Source organism: Myotis brandtii, unplaced genomic scaffold (genome assembly GCF_000412655.1).
Source record: "Myotis brandtii unplaced genomic scaffold, ASM41265v1 scaffold112, whole genome shotgun sequence".
Lineage (NCBI taxonomy): Eukaryota > Metazoa > Chordata > Mammalia > Chiroptera > Vespertilionidae > Myotis > Myotis brandtii.
In genome coordinates, this window is record NW_005353838.1 from 4101402 (window position 1) to 4122848 (window position 21447).

At 44.4% G+C, this 21447-nt stretch overlaps 1 protein-coding gene and 2 pseudogenes across 1 annotated transcript in view; all 3 read left to right on the top strand.

Moving 5' to 3' along the window:
• MYO3B (myosin IIIB) overlaps positions 1-21447 on the top strand; it is a 443210-nt gene that overhangs the window by 245563 nt on the left and 176200 nt on the right. Inside the window, exons 29-30 of the mRNA XM_014545672.1 lie at positions 15830-15928; positions 19305-19407. Coding sequence (XP_014401158.1) covers positions 15830-15928; positions 19305-19407 — 202 coding nt within the window. The remainder of the gene's footprint in view (positions 1-15829; positions 15929-19304; positions 19408-21447) is intronic.
• Positions 12126-12393, top strand: LOC102254221 (annotated as a pseudogene).
• LOC102253926 lies at positions 14047-14314 on the top strand (annotated as a pseudogene).

Here is a 21447-nt window from a genome sequence, read left to right on the forward strand (position 1 = left end):
CAATCAGGCCGGCAGACAGAGGCGGTTAGAGGTGATCAGGCTGGCAGGGGGGGCAGTTAGGGGTGATCAGGCAGGCAGGCAGGTGAGCAGTTAGGAGCCAGCAGTCCCGGATTGTGAGAGGGATGTCCGACTGCCGGTTTAGGCCTGATCCTGAGGATTGAGCCTAAACCGGCAGTCGGACATCCTCCAAGGGGTCCTGGATTGGAGAGGGTGCAAGCTGGGCTGAGGGGACCCTCTCCTCCATGCATGAATTTCGTGCACTGGGCCTCTAGTGTCTAAACTATAATTTTGATAGAAAAGACTTTCTAATTCTTATGTGTGCAAGGGCCTGCTTGGAAGTCACATGAGGCTACTCTTCAGCCCCTTGTTCCTCCTCCAAGGGGGTCTATCTCATGACTAGCAATATGCCAAGGGAGGAAAAGTCAAGAGAGGATCCAAACCACATGACCAGCGATATGAAAGGTCAAGGGGTCTAAACTGCATGACCAGCCATATGCTAAGGAGGAAAGGTCATCCTGGGGGTTAGGTCCTTGTTTTCTCAGTTTTGCCCCTTCGACACCCACCCAGGGCTTACCACCCTGGTGACCTTCTGTACCTGGCCCATTGCCTTTGCTTTGCTCACGTCTGCTAACTGCCTACCACACCTATTTGCATTCTGTTATTGCCAAGTGAACACTGCATACAAAGTCAAGTCTCTGTCACCGTGGTATCAGCACAGTCATGATTACATTACTCCAGTGCAGCACCTGCAGGAGGGGTACCATGGAAGGATAATTTTGTTTTGTGGAATCAGAGAGAACACATTTCTTTAAGGGGCTTCCTTCCTTCCTTTCTTTCCTTTCCTTTTTTTTTTTTTTTTAGGTTTTGCAAACATCCCCCTTCCTTAACCTGGCAGCCAGTGTTCCCACTTATCAAGTGGCTTCGGGATTTTTCATGAATGTAGCCTGCAAGGGCTCAGACAGGCACGGAGATTCAGGGATGACAGTAATCTCACCTCTTCTTCTTGGAAGTAGAGTGTGGCAGCCAGTGTCTCTTTGCCTTTCAGCCAACACCATGAACAGGAATTGAGGTGCTGGTGTTGTATTAGCAGAAAAGATTCATGGGCAGAGTAACGACATTTGCTATTTTACGGGCAGTTTATTTTTACTTGAGAATGTTTTCCTTATCTTCAGATTTGAAGCACAGTTGTGTTTATCTAAAAGGAGAAACAATTATTCCAACTGCTCTACTTTGCAGCATGTTCTTTTCTTCCCAAACATAATCCTCTCATTACAAGCTCCTCTTCCTGCAACAAGGACATTTCCAAGTAGAACAGGCCCCTGACATGGCAAAAGCAGTTATCTTCATCATCTATATAATAAAAGCTTAAGTGACCGTTAGGGTGGAATGACCAGAACAACTGGTTGCTATGATGTGCACTGACCACCAGGGGCAGACGCTCAACGCAGGAGCTGCCCCTGGTGATCAGTGCACTCCCACAGCGGGAATGCTGCTCAGCCAGAAGTTGGGCTCACAGCTGGCAAGCACAGCAGCAGTGGCAGGAGCCTCTCCCACCTCTGCAGCAGCGCTAAGGAGCAGCGAGCCAAGCAGTAAGGAGCCTGCCACTAAGGAGCAGCAACCCGAGCAGTAAGAAGCCAGCAGGTGGGTGGTAAGGAGCGAGGGATCTCAGATTGTGAGAGGGATGTCCAACTGCTGGCTTAGGCCTGATCCTAAGCTGGCAGGCAGACATTCCCCAAGGAGTACCAGACTGTGAGCAGGCAGACATCCCCTGACAGGTCCTGGACTGTGAGGACTGTGAGGAGAAAGAAAATTAATACCTAGGTGCATTACAGAGAAACTACAAAAAAAAAAAAAAAAAAAAAAAGGCAGAGAACATCTTAAAAGTAGTCAGAAGAAAACCGGCAAGCAGACATTTCTCAAGGGGTCCCGGACTACAAGAGGGCTCAGGCCAGGCTTTGGGACACCCCCCCACTCCCCCGCCAGTGCACAAATTTTGTGCACTGGGCCTCTAGTATATAATAAAAGGCCGATATGCAAATTGACCAAACTGCAGAACGACTGGTTGCTATGCACACTGACCACCAGGGGTCAGATGCTCAACACAGGTGGTCAGTGCACTCCCACAGGGGGAGCACTGCTCAGCCAGAAGCCAGGCTCATGGCTGGTGAGTGCAGCAGTGGTGGTGGGAACCTTTCCTGCCTCTGTGGCAGCACTAAAGATGTCCAACGGCTTAGGCCCACTCCCCGTTGGACATCCCCCAAGGGCTCCCAGACTGTGAGAGGGTGCAGGCCGGGCTTAGGGACCCCCCCAAGTGCACAAATTTCGTGCACCAGGCCTCTAGTATGTATATATAATTGATTTCAAAGAGGATGGGAGAGAGAGTAACATCAATGATAAGAATCATTGATCAGCTGCCTCCTGCATGCCCTACACTGTGGATCAAGCTGCAACCTAAGCATGTGCCCTGACCAGGAATTGAACCATGACCTCCTGGTTCATAGGTCAACACTCAACCACTGAGCCACGCTGGCCGGGCAGATTCGCTTTCTTTTGAAGCCTGCAGGAAGTGGCTGGGGATGTTGTCATAGTACACCTTTTTCTGGTGTGTTCTAAGGTTATTCTCAAATTTATTATTTTTTCAACAAACCATTTTATTTGAAATTTTGATTCTGTGGAACGCGCTTGTTTGTATTTCAAGTTCTGGCACATAGTCTTTGTTAATGGCGTTGCTAAGATATGTTATGTACTTTTAAAAGCAGCCCTTGAAATTTAGGAAGCATTTGGCCTACATGTTACTACAGAGCATATTGAAATTTGTTTTCCTTTCATCTCCTTCCCAATAAAAGCAGCCGCACGGCTTATCCCTTTAGCTTCCTCAGAACTTCCTTTCAGAATTCCCGATCTATTACGGCACATTCACATACCAGAAACAAGATGCCTTTTCATGCTGTCAACCTTTTTCATCTGAAATGTAAATTAATTCTTGCTGGTATGCCTGACAGAGATCAAAGTCAGGCATTAACCTTCTTGGGCTTTCTGGGGAATCCATCCCCAGGACCCGGCTGCCACTGTAGCGGCCAGCGTCCCTGTGATGGGGCCCTCCTCCAGGCAGCCCTTGGTGTAGGAGCCACTATTTCAAAGACTCAGAGTTCTTTTGTAAACGACCTCATTATCACTTTAAATTAGGTGAGAAGTGATCTGCCTGGCCTGTGTGTGTGTGTGTGTGTGTGTGTGTGTGTGTGTGTGTTTTCTATTGGCTTTCAATAGAACTATAGAAGAGGGAATCAATTGCTTCCTTAAGGACTTGAATGATTTATTAACCGTGGGCCCTTTGCTCAGATTCCTGGAGCTTGCTGAAGTGGTTCTGACAGCCAGTGATCTCGGTGTGATAGAGGGAGGGACTGGGCTCCAGATTGGCAACCTCTCCCCTTGCTCAGTGGGTCACTTCTTGCCTGTCAGTCTTTGAGGTAGGCCGCATTTACATTTTCAAAATAAACAGATGCCTTACAAATACAAGAGCCGGTGGTCTAGAGATCTCTGCAGGCCCAAACAGTTCACCAGCCAGTGATCAAATGCTGGAAGAGAAAGCAAGTGGAAAACATACCCTAGGCACAGGCACATACATTTCCTATGTGTATAGCACTGCGCTGCAACAGAGGGCCTTTATGAGAGCTGGGGGTCTCGGGGAGGGAGAGCTGAGGATCCCAAGCCAAAGTATAGTTTATCAGTCTCCTTACGAGGGTGGGGGACACAGAGGGGAGGGGAGAGGTCCCAGGGGGGTAGCAACTTTGGATGCCATCTTGGTGAGAAGTGGCATATTGTATTTTTATTTTTGGTTAATGGTGATAACAGGCTTTTGTCATAGGAAAAACGTTTTCCTTTAAACACCGAAGAATTAAAAGTATACACTTTTAAATCAGAAAAATAAGATTGTACATATTAGTGTACAATAGTCTAAGTAAGAATTAACAGCTATATTATTCCATTACTAATCTACTTTTAAAAATGAACTCAAGTTTCAGAAAGTGTATATAACTAGATTTATTCAAGAAAAAATGCATCCATTCCTCAGTAAATACTATCAAAACAAACAACCTGTGGGGAATTTTTAAAAGAGCTACAATGTCTCATTCTTTAACTTTTCCAAAGTACTGGCTTTAAAACTGCCTTTCTAGTTCCAGATTCATTTTTTAAATGAGGGCAAAGTGGTGGGCCTGCCCCTCTCAGAGGAAATGCCTGGAGGAGGTGACAGTGGAGCCCTAGGGGCTGGGAACAGAATTTCAAAGAGTGTCTGCTCAGAGGAGGGAGGAGCAGGCTCTTCCTTCGTTCTTCCTCCCTCCCCCCACCCCAACCACCAGCACCCCAGGAGCAGGAAGAGCCCATTGGTTTACAGTACATGTTCATTGATTGCTTCAGTGCTGTGGACACTGTTGTTTTCTCTTCCTCTCTGTCCTCTGATCAACTTCTACTTACTCTCCAACTTGGCCTTTTCAACAACACAGATGTTCTCAGAAGATAACAATAGCGCTATAAAAAACGATGGCCATTCTCTTTCTGATGCCCTTCAGGGGAAAGTGCTTTTCAGAGTGTCAGCTATGACTCTGCCAAGGCTGAGGGCGCCTTCCAGGAGCCTGTGAACAGGCATTTTAAACTGGCTGCAGCTGGAACCACTGGGCGCTTCATGTGACGCCAGCCATAGGAGTTGCTTTAAATGCTGGTTCCCAGGGAGAAAGCAAGCGTCGGGTCCAGACAAGCTCCAGCACCCTGGGCACAATTTCTGATGGCAACTTAGAGGCTATTTAACTTCTTTTAGAAGCCTGGCCCTGCAGGACGAGAGAATGAGGTTTTTAGTGTTTAAAACTGCCTGAACTTTTAAACCTCTTTCAGTGCAAGGCCTCCTTCTAGCCTTTTCTAGCTTTAAAGGCCGGTGCCTTTAGCACGTTGGGGGCTGGGCAATGACTAGCTAGGTGGTTGCAGCAATTTCCCAGGACTACATTTGCAGGAATATCCCGAGGTATGCAGGGCAACTATATTTTAAATTAGAAAATTAATTTCTTTCATTTTCTTATTCAGCTACTATTTGTTAAGCACCTACTTTATGCTGGGGCTACCATGGTGAACAATGGGACTTAATCTGAAACTTTAAATTTTCCATCTCCAATACAGACGGCTATAAAACATGCGTTCCCTCAAAGGGGTACTGTTTGTATAAATCAGACACTCTAGATTATGTCAACACTCATTGGAAGAGAGTCTCTAAAATGCCAGTGCAAAATGAAGAGTCAAAATCATTATAAAATATAGCTGAGGATATGCATTGAAGTGACCCATGCTTCTCAATGATCATGGTAGATTCTTTTCATTCTGACGAAGCTGTGCATAAGCAGATCGTTGATCACAGACCAAACAGTAGAGGGAGGTCAAGCGAATGTACCATGAGGGAAAAGGTCCACAATGAACAAACAGAAGAAAAACAAGCAGGCCCTCTGTCATGCCCTCTATCACTTCTTTCTGAGTCTCTATTTGTCATTCTGCCTTTATCTCACTGTTTCTCCACTCATTTCATTTCTCTGTTTTAGAAAGAGTCCTCATCATTTCATGCAAAAGCTTAATTTCTCAAAATGCGAGAGAAGACGGGTTCCAAACTTTTCCTGGTCATCAGGCAGAAGTCAGCTGCCTGCCCTTTACTGGCGTGGTAGGCCATATCCATGCAAGAAGGAAGAAAGAGCCAGGGAAATGAATTAGCTGGTGCCCTGGGCTTGGGATGAGTTGTAAACTGCAAACTAGCTCCACTGTCTCCTAAACTTTTGTTTAACAGAAAACAGGGTTTCCTTCAGGCTTATGCAAGGGGTCCTGCTCATCCACTCACACTGCCTGGGTTTCTCTAACGCTAAAGAGCTGTGGCTGATTGGAGGAGGAAAATGTTTGGAACTTGGAACAAGTACTTCAAGAAAACATGCCTTGTCTGTAAATGGGATTAGCACCTACAGAGAGACCCTAAGCATGGCTTAGAGGAAGTGGCTTATAGCTGAGCAAAGGCCTGGCCTGTGGTTTCAAGGTTCTGTCAAGAAATGGACTCTGCCCAACCTCAGTGGGACACACAAAATAGAATTCTTGCCATGAAATGACTTGGAAGGCAGAGGAATGTCTTTTGCTGTGAAATCAAATTATTGCCCCTGTTAGAAGGAAACTCCCGGAGGGCAGGGTACTGTTTATCTGGTGCACAGAGAGGAAGCTGAAAAGCCATCGTGGACTTGAGGTCTGCGGATGCCTGTCATACTGACACGGCATGGAAATGTGCTTAAGGCGCTGGCACCCCCAGGACTTAGATTCAAATTCCAGAGACTCTTCAATTTGGAATAAATTTCTCCATTATAGACCTCATGTGGAGCTCCAAACCTGGCTGCAAAGAGGTGGTGTGTGAAATGGTACCTTTACCAACATTGAGTGGGGCAACATTATTATGGTCAACAACATACTCAAGTGGCCTCTACTTTTCAAGTTTTTTTTAAATATCAAATCATAAAATGTGCACATTTTTATGACCTTTATTAGTTACCTATCCACATAATAAAGAAACATTTACAGAAAAAATTAACTGTGCTCTGGCAAGATGATCAGATTCCCCCCCCCCCACCTTAAAAGTCTCCTGTGTATAGAAAGACAGATTTTGTTTTCTGCTTTAAGAGATGAAACAGAAGTTTAAATAACTTGTTTCCCCTTATGTGTTGAGTGAGTTTAAGAATTGTTATCAGAGTCTTCAGCTGAGTCTTCACCCAATGCTTTTTCAGTCAACCGTGCTCTTTTATTGGCTTCCATCTGGAATATGGCACATGGACATAGGGTACCAGTCAAAGCATTGGGAAGAGTTTTACATATCATCCTAAGCATGGACTTTGCAGTCAAAACAATTGACTTTAAATCCTGGCTATGCCACCATTTATCTGGTTTAGGGAAAATTACTTCTAAGCCTGTTTCCTCAACTATAAAATGAGACTCATTAAGGCCTAATTCTCAGGACTAATTTTGAAGATGATAGCAGAAGAGATATGCAAAGCCTCCTGCACAGTACCCACACAGGGCAGATATTAACTAAATGCTAGTTCCTTTTCTGCATTCCCTTTCTAAATATATACTTCACTGGGAAAAAAGAAGTCAATCTTGTAGGATGAGCATAATAATGTTATAACTTCAAAAAGATGAAACTATTTCTCTCATTTTCAGAGAAAAAAAATTGTACCTGCCAAGTCTCAAATGCAGTTGCAATAAAATCCTCATAAAAAAGAAGTTTCCAAATCTTAATTTATGCTTATTTGACAGGGAAAAATTCAAATGCAATAATGGCATGTGAAAGGTTTCGGGTAGTTTTGTTTTGTTTTTTGGAAAGAGCTGTGCTGTGTTCCATTGTGCTGAGAACTTGAGTCATTTGTGCAGATACATTTTTCAATGACTACAAAATTATTAAGACTTAGGCGGTACGCTGCTGACATCACATTTTTCACTCACTTGTTAGAGGCCCTTATGCAACTTGTCCTGTAGAAAAGCAAATCCCCTCCTCACCCTTTCCACGAAGTCAGAACTTCTAAAATCCAGGAGCTAAACATCACCCAGATTTTCTGCCTGCTCGTGTGGAAAGCAAGTCGCCTCTCAGATGTCTGAAGAGTTGGAAGATTTCGGTGTGCCTATCACATTTAACCCACAGTGACGGGTGATTGGCAGCATAAGAGCTGAGTGACAGCCCTTTGGCTGGTAGTTCAAACCCCAACACGAGGAGCCATAGCAGGATCACGGCTTGATTTGCTGTGGCCATGACGTCTGAATCGCCGAGCACAGAGGCGGAGGCAGAGGTGACAGCTGGTAGCCATTCTCCTCAATAAAGTTGTGACGGTTGAGATGTCTAAGCAACCAGATCCTGCTAATTTCACAGACTTTGAGCCAAGTGCTTAGTGTCAAAACCGGCTATGGTCAATGATGCAAATGGCTGTGAAGGGTCCCTCGTCCACAGCAAGGTCTCCCCACAGACTCTTTCCCCGGTGGGTTAGAAGCAATTGGATCCTGCTTTCCAGCATCTCTCCAGTTTGAGAAGAAACTCAGACAGTTTGATAAAATTGGATGAACACATATAGTCAGGTAACCCCCCTCCACAATCAAGAACAAGAAAAGTCCTCATGACCTTTTTGTCATTCATCCCCCCCCCCCCCCCCCCCCCGACCCCACCTCCTGGTGACCACTAATGAGTTTTCTGCTCCTATAGTTTTGCCTTTTCCAAAATGTCATGTAAATGGAGTCATGTAGTATGTAGACTTTTCCATCTGGCTTCTTTCACTTAACATATTGCTTTTGAGATTCATCAGTGTTGTTGCATTTATCAGTTTATTCTTTTTCATTGCTGAGCAGAATTCCAGTGAATGGCGGTACCATAGTTTTGTCCATATACCAGTTAAAGGACATTTGTTCCCAGTCCTTGGTGATTATGAATAAAGTTGCTATAGACATTCACATCTTTATCTTTTTCAGAAAAACATAGAAAATGAAATAACTTTGCTTTATAAGAAACCAGAGCTGTATGAGCAATTTACACTTTATTCAAAGCACTTTCACTCACCTTATTCCTATAATTACCATAGTAACCTTGAGAACTAGGCTAGGGATCTTACCTCCCTGCAGTCCAGACTGCCCAACTCCTGATCAGCTGTCCTTCCGCTGAAACATTTTCTGAACATCCTGTCTGTGCAGAACACTCTGCTAGATGCTTTTGGGGTAGTCATAAAAACAACATAAAAATTGATTTTTTTCCCTACAAAGGGAAACAATTTGATATTCCACATTATCTGTTATCAGGGTAATGCAAATTAAAACCACGAGATACCATATGACCCCTATTAGAATGGCCCACATCGGGGACACTGACAAAGCAAATGCTAGTGAAGATGTGAAGCAAGAGGAACTCTCATCCACTGCTGGTGGGAAAGCAAAATGGTACGGCGAGCCACTTTAGGAGACAGTGTGTAGTTTCTTAGAAAACTAAACGTACTCTTATCATAGGAGCCAGTAATTGCCCTTCTTGGTATTTACCCATACAAAAACCTGCACACAGACGTTTAAGGCAGCTTTATAATTGCCAAAATTTGGAAGCAATCAAGATGTCCTTGTGTAGGTTAATGGAGCAATAAATTGTGGTAGATCCAGACAATGGAATATTATTCGGTGCTAAAAAGAAATGAACTATCAAGCCATGAAAAGACCCGAAGGAGCCTTAACATGCATATTACTAAGTGAAAGCAGCCAATCTGAAAAGGCTACAGACTGAGTGATTCCAACTATATGACATTCTGGAAAAGGCAAAACTATGGAGATAGTAAAAGGATCAGTGGTTGTCAGGGTTTAGAAGGGAGGGAAGGATGAATAGATGGAGCACAGAGGACTTCAGGTAGTGAAACTACTCTGTATGATACATCATGATGGATACATGCCATTATGCATTTGTGCTGACCCATAGAATGTATAACACCAAGAGTTAACCCTCGTGTAAGTTATGGACTTTGGGTAATTGTTTCATGTTGATGTAAGTTCATCATTTGTAACCGATGTACCACTCCAGTGGGGGATGTTGATAATGGTGGATGGGGGTTATGCATATGTGGGGAAAGAGGGTATATGGAAAACCTCGGAACCTTCCCTGAAGTTTCTGTTGTGAACCTAAAACAGCTTAAAAAGTAAAGTCTTTAAAAAGGTGGAGGGAGTGGAAGCAGTCTCAAATGGAACCAGGACCAACACACCTGCCTGAGCCTTGAAAGAGGACTCAGCCAGGGCCAACTAACACAGCCGCAGGGAGCAAATGGTCTACAAAGCTTCCCCCATCCGTTTTAGAAGCAGGCAGGGCATAAATTATAAGAAATCAATCCCACCTTAAACTGATGGGAGTCAGAAGAGAGCAGCAGTCCCTAGATGCATGAAGGGAAGGGGATTCCCCCAGATGGAGATGTTCCAGGTCAGGCAAGAAGCTGATTTCTAGGATAAGGGTAAACCTTCCTCTTAGCTTCCAAGTTCGAGAAAGCAATTACCGGGCAGGACTGTCTTTGAACTCAAAGTTTGGCTGGGATAACGACTGAAGTTAAGTAATGGAGAATCAAAGTGGAAAAATGCTCTCGTAGGCCTGAAATTACTAGATTTGTTTTGTGTGGAAGCCAGGATTTATGATGCAGCTGAGGGGGGCAATATGTCAATGAGATTCTATTCTTTAAGAAAAATTTTGCTTTTGCAATGCTGCTTTTGCCAGTTGGACCTCCCACAAGTTGGCCTCTTTTATGTTCTGATAAGATGGCTGCTGACCAGCTGTCACTCCAGCCAGAAACCACACTGGCTCCTTGTGCAATCCACCAGCAGCAGTTAGGAGGGTAAGGCTGGGCCTTTGTGCCTCATCTGTATGCGCCTTCTCTGCCAGGTACAGTGGGCACCCTTTGCCAGCTCCATTACGAGGGCAGGAAAGCTTACCCAGCCTAGATCTCTAACCAGGAAATCTACTCAGACAGGGGCCCTGCGGTCAACAGTGCTGGGTCTGTCCTCTGGTGGGTCATCGCATGCTAGGCCAGGCCAGGCAGGGCCTCCTCCTGCGGCAGCCCAGGCAAGTGAAAGAAAGTCTGATTTTTTTTCTTGCATTTATAAAGGAAAAAATAAGAGAGTAGGAGTTAATGATTTTTAAATGTTTGAATAAGTGGGGCTGCACCATGTGGTATTTAGGACTTTAGATTTTAGGGCTTGAGTTTGAACCCTAGCACTGCCACTCTCTAGCTGTGTGAACTCCTGGGCAAGTCATCGAACCTCCCTGTGCCTCTGCTTCCGCAGCTCTGAAATGGGAATAATAGTGGTCTCTACCTTTTAGAGTTACTATGAGGATTGGACAAGTTAATTTTCGTAAAGGACTTAGGAAAAAGCATGGGGCCTAATAATCCATACATATATGTGTTTGTTAATAAAAATAATGGCTATTTCCCTAGCTCCTGGTCCTAATTCTTCTCCCCCTCCCTCCACCCCCTCTACCAAATCAATCTGAACGCACATACCTGATCTTTTTCTTCTTTTCTATTTCAGTCCTTAATATCTGTCAGCTTCCCCTCCTCATATTAGTTCTCTATGGCTATATTAACAAATTTCCCCAAACTCTTTAGTTTCAAACAACAGAAATGTATTCTCTCACAGTTGAAGAGGCTAGAATTCCAAAATCAAGGTGGGTTTCCGCTGGAGACTCTGAGAGAATTCTTTCCATCTCTCCTAGCTTCTGGGGTTCCCGGCAATCTGGCATGCCTCGGCTTGTAGGCCCATCACTCCACTCTCAGCTTCCTTTGTCCCATGCATTCTCCCTGTGTCCCTCTGTGTCTTCACATGGACTTCTTTGTTGTTGTAGTTATTCCTCAATGGATATTTTCCCATTGATTTTTAGAGTGAGTGAAAGGGAAGGGGAGAGACAGGGAGAGAGAAACATCTATGTGAGAGAGACACATCAACTGGTTGCCTCCTGCAACTGAGGTATGTGCCCTTGTCCGGAATTGAACCTGGGACCCTTCAGTCCTTGGGCCAACGCCGCTCTAGCTGAGCCAATCCAGCCAGGGCCACATGGACTTCTTATAAGGACACTAATCTTTGGATTTAAGATCCACCTTAATCCAGTAGTAGTACCTCATCTTAAACTAACATCTGCAAAGACCCCATTTCCAACTAAGGTAACTTTCTGAGGTTCCAGGTAAAAAAGAATTTTGAGGGAACACTAGTTTACCCAGTTCACCACCTTAAAAGTTTCAGGGTGCTTTCACATCTGTTATCTCTTTTTAGTTTTATTTTATGCATTTGAATGCAAGTTCCATGAGGGTAGGGACCATGTCTTGTTAAGAGTAGTCTGGGGGCCTGGCCAGCGTGGCTCAGTAGTTGAAGGTCATGGTTCAATTCCCATTCAGGGCACATGCCTGGGTTGTGGGCTCCATCCCCAGTGTGGGGCATGCAGGAGGCAGCTGATCAATGATTCTCTCTCATCATTGATGTTTCTGTCTCTCTCTCCCTCTCCCTTCCTCTCTGAAATCAATAAAAATATATTTAAAAAACAAAAAAAAGAGTAGCTTGGGGCAGAGCAGCAGATTACCCTGTGCTTGGCAAAATGGAGCTCGAGGCCATGAGCAGATACACCAGCCCACTGAACCCAGCTGCCTTCCCCCATCTGACCGTGGTACTGTTGGCCATTGGCATGTTCTTCACCACCTGGTTCTTCATTTATGAGGTCACCTCCACCAAGTACTAGTACACTTGGGACATCGGCAAAGAGCTCCTCATCTCCTTGGTGGCCTCGCTCTTCATGGTTGTGGGGTCCTCTTCCTGCTGATTTGGGTTAGCATCTACGTATGAGCTCCCAAGAGTTCCTGTCAGCTTCACAGAATCCCTGTAAAGTAATTTTTGTACTATTGCTGGAAGTGTCCTGCCTGCTGCTCACAAAAAGAAGGCAGATGTGTAACCATAAAAAAAAAAAAAAAGGAGTCTGGCCTTAAACAAATGGAAAGATACCATGTCACCAGGTTGGGCGTGGAAAGGTGATGCCTGAGGTAGGAGAGTCACCCAGAAGGAGGGTGGGGGACAGGATGAAAAATATCTCTTTAGAGGAAATAAAAAAGGAGAAAGTTCGGAGAGCCCATATATTCTAATATGGTATCTCTAGAAGTAATACAGACAGAATTGGACATAGCCAAAGGAAGAAGGAAGGTACAGGAGGAGAGAGAGCAAGCTCTAGGTCTCAGATCAGGGAGGAAGGAGATGGGACAGAGTAAGAATTGACTGCCTCGGGGCAGAGCCTGAAGAATACCTCCTATGTGGGAAGGAGGGGCCCTGCTGCCAGTATGGTTTCTTCTAAAGACAAGGGACCCCGTTGCAAAGCGCCCTCTTCAGATACCCAAGGCAGTCTGAAGGTCATGGAGAATGGAAGAAGAGATATAATAGCTGGGATAAACCCTTTGGCATTTTTCTACTCAAGCCATCAGCTATTTTGGTAGAGAAATATTTAGGTGTTTATCACTGTGAACTAAGCTGACTAGAGGATGAAAGGCTGCAATTGTGATATTCCTCAACTGAGAATAGTGTGTGGCCTGTCCTTTCTGTGACAGCATAACTGGTTGTCAACCCACACCCATCTGTGAACAGGGCTGCAAGGGAAAGGCGTGCCTGAGAGGCATAGATTTGGAGAGAAGGAGGAGACCTTGCTCCTATTTTTACTTCCCTGGTCCCCTCGTGGTGGCAACAGAAAAGGCAATGGGAAAGCCATCCAGTTGTCAAACCAGGAGCCCTGGCCTGGTGCACTCATGACCTCTGTGTGTCACGCAGCTCCCTGTTTGACTAATGTGGTCAATGAGACAGAGAGGTTCCCGAATTACTCAACATCACCAAGCTAGGAGTGCCTCCTGCAACTGAGGTATGTGCCCTTGTCCGGAATTGAACCTGGGACCCTTCAGTCCTTGGGCCAACGCTCTAGCCACTGAGCCAAACCAGCCAGGGCCACATGGACTTCTTATAAGGACACTAATCTTTGGATTTAAGATCCACCTTAATCCAGTAGTATGACCTCATCTTAAACTAACATCTGCAAAGACCCCATTTCCAACTAAGGTAACTTTCTGAGGTTCCAGGTAAAAAAGAATTTTGAGGGAACACTAGTTTACCCAGTTCACCACCTTAAAAGTTTCAGGGTGCTTTCACATCTGTTATCTCTTTTTAGTTTTATTTTATGCATTTGAATGCAAGTTCCATGAGGGTAGGGACCATGTCTTGTTAAGAGTAGTCTGGGGGCCTGGCCAGCGTGGCTCAGTAGTTGAAGGTCATGGTTCAATTCCCATTCAGGGCACATGCCTGGGTTGTGGGCTCCATCCCCAGTGTGGGGCATGCAGGAGGCAGCTGATCAATGATTCTCTCTCATCATTGATGTTTCTGTCTCTCTCTCCCTCTCCCTTCCTCTCTGAAATCAATAAAAATATATTTAAAAAACAAAAAAAAGAGTAGCTTGGGGCAGAGCAGCAGATTACCCTGTGCTTGGCAAAATGGAGCTCGAGGCCATGAGCAGATACACCAGCCCACTGAACCCAGCTGCCTTCCCCCATCTGACCGTGGTACTGTTGGCCATTGGCATGTTCTTCACCACCTGGTTCTTCATTTATGAGGTCACCTCCACCAAGTACTAGTACACTTGGGACATCGGCAAAGAGCTCCTCATCTCCTTGGTGGCCTCGCTCTTCATGGTTGTGGGGTCCTCTTCCTGCTGATTTGGGTTAGCATCTACGTATGAGCTCCCAAGAGTTCCTGTCAGCTTCACAGAATCCCTGTAAAGTAATTTTTGTACTATTGCTGGAAGTGTCCTGCCTGCTGCTCACAAAAAGAAGGCAGATGTGTAACCATAAAAAAAAAAAAAAAAGGAGTCTGGCCTTAAACAAATGGAAAGATACCATGTCACCAGGTTGGGCGTGGAAAGGTGATGCCTGAGGTAGGAGAGTCACCCAGAAGGAGGGTGGGGGACAGGATGAAAAATATCTCTTTAGAGGAAATAAAAAAGGAGAAAGTTCGGAGAGCCCATATATTCTAATATGGTATCTCTAGAAGTAATACAGACAGAATTGGACATAGCCAAAGGAAGAAGGAAGGTACAGGAGGAGAGAGAGCAAGCTCTAGGTCTCAGATCAGGGAGGAAGGAGATGGGACAGAGTAAGAATTGACTGCCTCGGGGCAGAGCCTGAAGAATACCTCCTATGTGGGAAGGAGGGGCCCTGCTGCCAGTATGGTTTCTTCTAAAGACAAGGGACCCCGTTGCAAAGCGCCCTCTTCAGATACCCAAGGCAGTCTGAAGGTCATGGAGAATGGAAGAAGAGATATAATAGCTGGGATAAACCCTTTGGCATTTTTCTACTCAAGCCATCAGCTATTTTGGTAGAGAAATATTTAGGTGTTTATCACTGTGAACTAAGCTGACTAGAGGATGAAAGGCTGCAATTGTGATATTCCTCAACTGAGAATAGTGTGTGGCCTGTCCTTTCTGTGACAGCATAACTGGTTGTCAACCCACACCCATCTGTGAACAGGGCTGCAAGGGAAAGGCGTGCCTGAGAGGCATAGATTTGGAGAGAAGGAGGAGAACTTGCTCCTATTTTTACTTCCCTGGTCCCCTCGTGGTGGCAACAGAAAAGGCAATGGGAAAGCCATCCAGTTGTCAAACCAGGAGCCCTGGCCTGGTGCACTCATGACCTCTGTGTGTCACGCAGCTCCCTGTTTGACTAATGTGGTCAATGAGACAGAGAGGTTCCCGAATTACTCAACATCACCAAGCTAGGAGGGAGCCCAGCCAGGACATGATTAATTCTCTTGTTCCCTACCATTATGCCCTTTCCAACCACACTGTGTTAAATCTTAAAAATAAGCACCGAATCTGTTGAGATTCATCATTCTAGAGCAGTGATGGCGAACCTATGACACGTGTGTCAGAGGTGACACGCGAACTCATTTTTTTGGTTGATTTTTCTTTGTTAAATGGCATTTAAATATATAAAATAAATATCAAAAATATAAGTCTTTGTTTTACTATGGTTGCAAATATCAAAAAAATTCTATATGTGACATGGCACCAGAGTTAAGTTAGGGTTTTTCAAAATGCTGACACGCGGAGCTCAAAAGGTTCGCCATCACTGTTCTAGAGCCTCAAACCATAGGACAAATGTGGGTTTCCCTAGTCAAGTTGTATCACCCATTTTGGTATTTCATCTAGGTATGGGAACATAATGTTGAGAAGTTTCTCTTTTGTTTCATTCCACAGGGCACCCTTCAGATCAAAGCAGTAATCCACAACTTGTCACAGGGGCCATCAGGGGAAGTACCCAGGTTCAAGACTGTAGTAAGCCTGGTGACCATGAAGGTAAGGCCATTAGAAGTTGGGATGGGTGTCCTGTGGGACATTCCAGAGAAGGTTCCAGAACTGGAAATGATCCCCTCATATGGACCTTCTGTCTGCCACTCTTTTTTTCTATAGAGAACAGCTGATTAATTTCAGAGGCAGTCTTGCAAGCACCCTGAATGGTGATTTTGCAGAAGCGGATAGTGTAGACAGAGATAAGCTACCGCCTGCCTCCCTTCAACCTGTCCTCTCAGAGCACACATGCTTCTATCTGATTTACCTTAAGATTTATGGAAATTTAGCTTTTTAGCCAGATCTTTCCATGATCCTGACAGTGTACATAGACCTAAACTAATTGAGAGCATTCATGGGGGAGGAAGGACTGTGGACAAGAAATAAAAACTTGGGTATCTGGTCTAAGCCCTCCCTTAATTAACAACATTGTAAAGTGAGAGAATTGGACTAAATCAGTAGTGTTCAAACATGTTGAAAACACTGGAATCTCCCCTTTTGACAGTGTGAAGGTCCCTGGACTTCTGCTTGAAGAAGTAGCTATGAGCCCTAGCCAGTTTTTCTCAGTGGATAGAGCATTGGCCTGCAGACCAAAGGGTCCCGGGTTTGATTCCAGTCAAGGGCATGTGCCTTGATTGCAGGCTCCTCCCCAGCCCGAGCTCTGGTGGGGCATGTGCAAGAGGCAATTAATTGATGTGTTTCTTTCACATCGACATTTCTCTCTGTCTTTCCCTCTCTCTTTCACTCTCTCTAAAAATCAGTGGGAAAATATCCTCAGGTGGAAAAAAAAGAAAGAAATAGCTATGATTTCTTAAATATGACCTTTAATGCCAATGCTGGTATTTTATGAAAAGTGAGGATGAGTTGCCCTGGCTGGATTTTACAGTTGAGTTTGCAGGCCCAGCAAAGAGGCTCTGGGTCCTTCCAGCTGCTTTGTAATCTGTTACCCAGCCAATGTTTTAAGGAAATACAGAACTGGGGCTTTCCCAGGGGACAAGGAGGTTAGGGAGTGGGAGAAAACGAGAAGGGGGACCCAGGGAGCAGCAGTGTTTCTTGAACTTGAGGAGACCTGGAGGTGGAGACAATGAGACACTTTCCACTTTCAAAAGAAGCATGGCTAGCTGTTACTGACCTACCTTCTAAACCCTTTCTCCCTGGCAGAAGCCACAAATAAAAGGTCCTCCTACTGTAATCAACTCGCAGATGTGTTTTGTTTGGCCAGACATCGTGTTTTTTGGTGTGTGTGTGTTTTTTTTAAACTTTGAACCTGAATGTTTTTAGATGGGGCATACATCCTTGGTTCACCACAAACCCCACCACTCCCACCTCTTTACCTGACACCGCACACATTTATGTTACCTGGGTGGCCCCAAAGGCATTGGAGCTTGCAACACCTGCTATGTTGTTTTCTTTCTTTTTCTTCCTCTCCTGATAGTCAAATGCTTTTAGTCAAATGCTTTTTCATCTGATTGCAAAATAGTCCAGTAAAGAACTGGCTCAGTTTTCCTGGGAAAATGAATGGCTTGTAGAGCTCGGTCTCACTTTGGAAGGGTTCACCACCTCAGAGCACTCCCTTCTGGTATTGCTGCATTTCATTAAACCAGGACCCAGAGGGACACTTCCCTGAAGGCAGGCGAGGCCTGTGTGCGCAGAGGCCTCTGTTGTCACACCTGTGCACACCTCAAGTCTAGTTTTTATGAACATTTCTGCAATTTAAGTTCATCATTTAATTGTTTCAGCCATGTCACTGGTCTAATTCCTTTAACCCGATCTATTCACTTAGAATGAATCACCCGATTTGACTTTTCTGTTTTCCCCCCACATCTCCATTTCCCCAATCTCTTTGTTTAACAATCTGCCAGAGAGATACCAGGCAATTCCAACTGTCACCAGGACATACTTCAAGTATTTGACAAGTTTGATAACCTCCTCATTTTTTACTTATTTATTTTGACCCTTTTTAAAAAAAATGAAAGTATAATTGACATGTAGCATTATATTAAATTTCAGGTGTGCAACATAATGATGACTTCCTTTTTATTTAAGTTTACCTCTTTACTCTGACCCAAATCCTTCTCCCTGCTCCTCCAGCAAAGCTGAGGGATGGAGGAACACATTTCATCTAAGCTTTACTAAGAGTACTCGCTAAGTTTCTGTTTGGCTTTTTTTTAGACTTCAAATGACTCTTAAAAATCAATATTTTGATGACTGAAGTGTAAATGAGTAAGCAACATGGAATAAGTTTTCCCTTCAATCACATGAACAGAAATTCTGTGCATTTTTATCAGAAACCCAGGCCAAGTAACCGGAGCATTTGCTAAATTCCAAGTAAAGGTGTTGATGCCTCTTCTCTTTCTGGTGGTGGCCATGGCACCTTCCTAAGGACAGTCCCAAATCAAAATGGGCTTGGTGGCGTCTCCTGGCTTTGCTTATGCCTTTTCCTCTCTGAATTTCTATCAAACTGCTATTGCTCCTTTTTATACTAAGGTTCTCAAAATATGTGCACACAAAAGCAATCCTGGCTTCCACACAGATGGTACCATTTGGGCTTTGATTAGTGAATGGTGGGTCTTGGTGCTGCTGAAATGGACCAGAAAACAAGGTTAAAAATTATTTGGCTTGGCCTGGCCATTGTGGCTTAGTTGGTTAAGCATCATCCTGTACACCAAAAGGTGGCAGGTTCAATTCCCAGTCAGGACACATACCCAGGTTAAGGGTTCGATCCATGGTTGGGATGCATGCAGGAGGCAACCAATCAATGTTTCTCTCTCTCTCTCTCTCTCTCTCTCCCTCTCTCCCTCTCTCCCTCTCTCTGGAATCCATTTTTAAAAAATTATTTGTGTCAATTTTCCTTCTTAATTAGGAAACAAAGGTATTTGTGTCCCAGATGTGGACTTCTCTTTTTTCTTTTTATGTCAGTTCTTCCTTTTATGTTGCTTATCACAGTATTTCAAGTAAGCTTGGGCCAAACAATGTGTCAGAATCTCCAGAGGGGGGGAACCTCCCTGGTCCTTGACCTACTATGCTCCTCGGCAGGCAGCCCTGCCCAGGCCGGCCAGGTCTACTAACTCTGTTCAGCGCAGGGCTGTTCCATCAACCGCATGCTGCCGCTACTGCCCTCTACCTCACCTGGGGCTCTAATTTCTGTCCATCATTGCCAGGCGGAAGCAACTTGTTTTCCTGTTAGCATGAGTTATTTTATCTGAACGAGGCCTGCCATGACAGAACAGGTCAGTTTTGATGACATGTCCTCAATGAGGCTGCAGAAAGTCAGGGAGCAGCACGAGGGCAAGGAGAGAGGTGCTGCAGAGCGGAGACGGCACTGTATCTAATGCTGCTATTTCTGAACCTATGCTCAGGTGTCTGTCTGTGTGTTTTCTCTCAGTTCTGAGGGGCTTTGTAGACCGTAAAAGCAGTCCACAAGCTGAATCTCCCAATGGCCGTGCAGAGACATCAAGCAACTCTGGTCCAGCCACTGAGAAAAATCGGTGAGTCTTATCTATAAGATTTATCAGTCTCAAATTCAGTGGCTTGTGGTGAGTTGGAGAGAGTGGAACCAAAAGTATTTCCTATCAGATTCTCCCATGGAGAGGTCATTACCGTGTGAGCAAAGGCTTTATTCTATAGCAGTGGTTCTCAACCTTCCTAATGCCGCGACCCTTTAATACAGTTCCTCATGTGGTGGTGACCCCCAACCATAAAATTATTTTTGTTGCTACTTCATAACTGTAATTTTGCTACTGTTATGAATCGTAATGTAAATATCTGATATGCAGGATGTATTTTCATTGTTACAAATTGAACATAATTAAAGCATAGTAATTAATCACAAGAACAATATGTAATTATATATGTTTTCCGATGGTCTTAGGCGACCCCTGTGAAAGGGTCGTTCGACCCCCAAAGGGGTTGCAACCCACAGGTTGAGAACCACTGGTCTATAGGGTAATCTGAAGACAATGCTGCCATTTAGGTTCTCTTCATGGTAAAGCCTGTATTGGCCTCATTAGGTTAAAGCAGTGGTTCTCACATGGGGACAATTTTGCCCCTCTTTTGTCCCCTGGATTTTGGCATGTCCAACGACATTTTTGGTTGCACAACTTTAGGGGGAGCAGTTGTGCTGATGGAATCAGTAAGTAGATGTTACACATCCTACAATACAGCAGACAGCCCCCTACAACAAAGAATCGGCTAGGCAAAAATGACAATAGTCCTGATTTTTGAAAAACCTTGGGTTTAAGCTAAAGCAAAAAGGAAGTATCATTTCTTGTTTACCCAAGGGTTTTAGTTAAATATAATTCAAGACGAGTAGAGCAGAGCTTGCCCAGGGCCATAGTGCACTATTTTCAAAGTACACCTAGCTGCTCAGTCTGCAGAGGACAGTACACTGGCTGAATGTAGTCACTTTAAGTAAGGCCAGGCCAGGCTGACACCAAGCACTGGAGACTCATGGAACTCACAGGCGTCCTGTTCTTCAGGGAAGCCTTCAGAGCCTACCTTCTCTCAGAACAGGTTTCCAGGCCCCATCACACACGTCACCAGGAGGAGGAGGCAACTGCAGGAGGGAGTGAACCATGCAAAGGGAAGGTCCACCTAGAATAAAGCTTGCCTCTCGTACTTACCCCCAAATTGACTACAGGAACTCTCATTAAAGGTTTACTCCATTTTTAAATTTAAAACATTTTTTGACCCAGTGACACCATTTCTGAAAATATATCCTAAGAATCCTGAAACAACAATCAGAAAGAATATATGCACCCCTATGTTTGTAGCAGTGCTATTTACAATACTATTTACAATAGCTAATATTTGGAAACAGCCTAAGTGCCCATCAGTAGATGAGTGGATAAAAAAGTTGTGGTACACCATGGAATACTATGCAGCAGTTAAAAAGAAGGATCTCTTGCCCTTTGAGACAGCATGGAGGGACCTGGAGAGTATTACGCTAAGTGAAATAAGCCAGTCAGACAAAGACAAGTATCACATGATCTCACTTATATGTAGAATCTAATTGAACAAAATAAACTGACAAACAAAATGGATCCAGAGACATGGAAGCATGGGACAGACTGTGGAATCTCAGAGGGAAAGCAGGGGGGGTGGGTAGGTGAGAAGAGATCAACCAAGGAACTTGTATGCATATATGCATAACCCATGTACACAGACAATAGTGCAATGACGGCCTGGGGAGGTGGGGGGGTTTGGGGTGGAAAGGGTCAATGGGAGAGGGGGGAAGGGGAAAATCTGTAATACTCTCAAATATAAAGATACATTTTAAAAAAACTTTACTCCAGATTTGGAGAATGAAGCAGGCCATTAGAAAGTTTTTTGCATCTTTTCACTTGAAAAAAAGAAGTGGTCTTCATTTGTAATTTTTAAAATTAATTTTTAATTTTTTGAAATGTCTTATTAATATTTTTGAGATCTGACAAATTTAATTCTCAATACTTCTCTAGTGGTCTCAAATTACTGTTGGACTACTGTTAAAGTAGACTACTTTCCTAAATAGTAAGAATAGCTCATTTTAT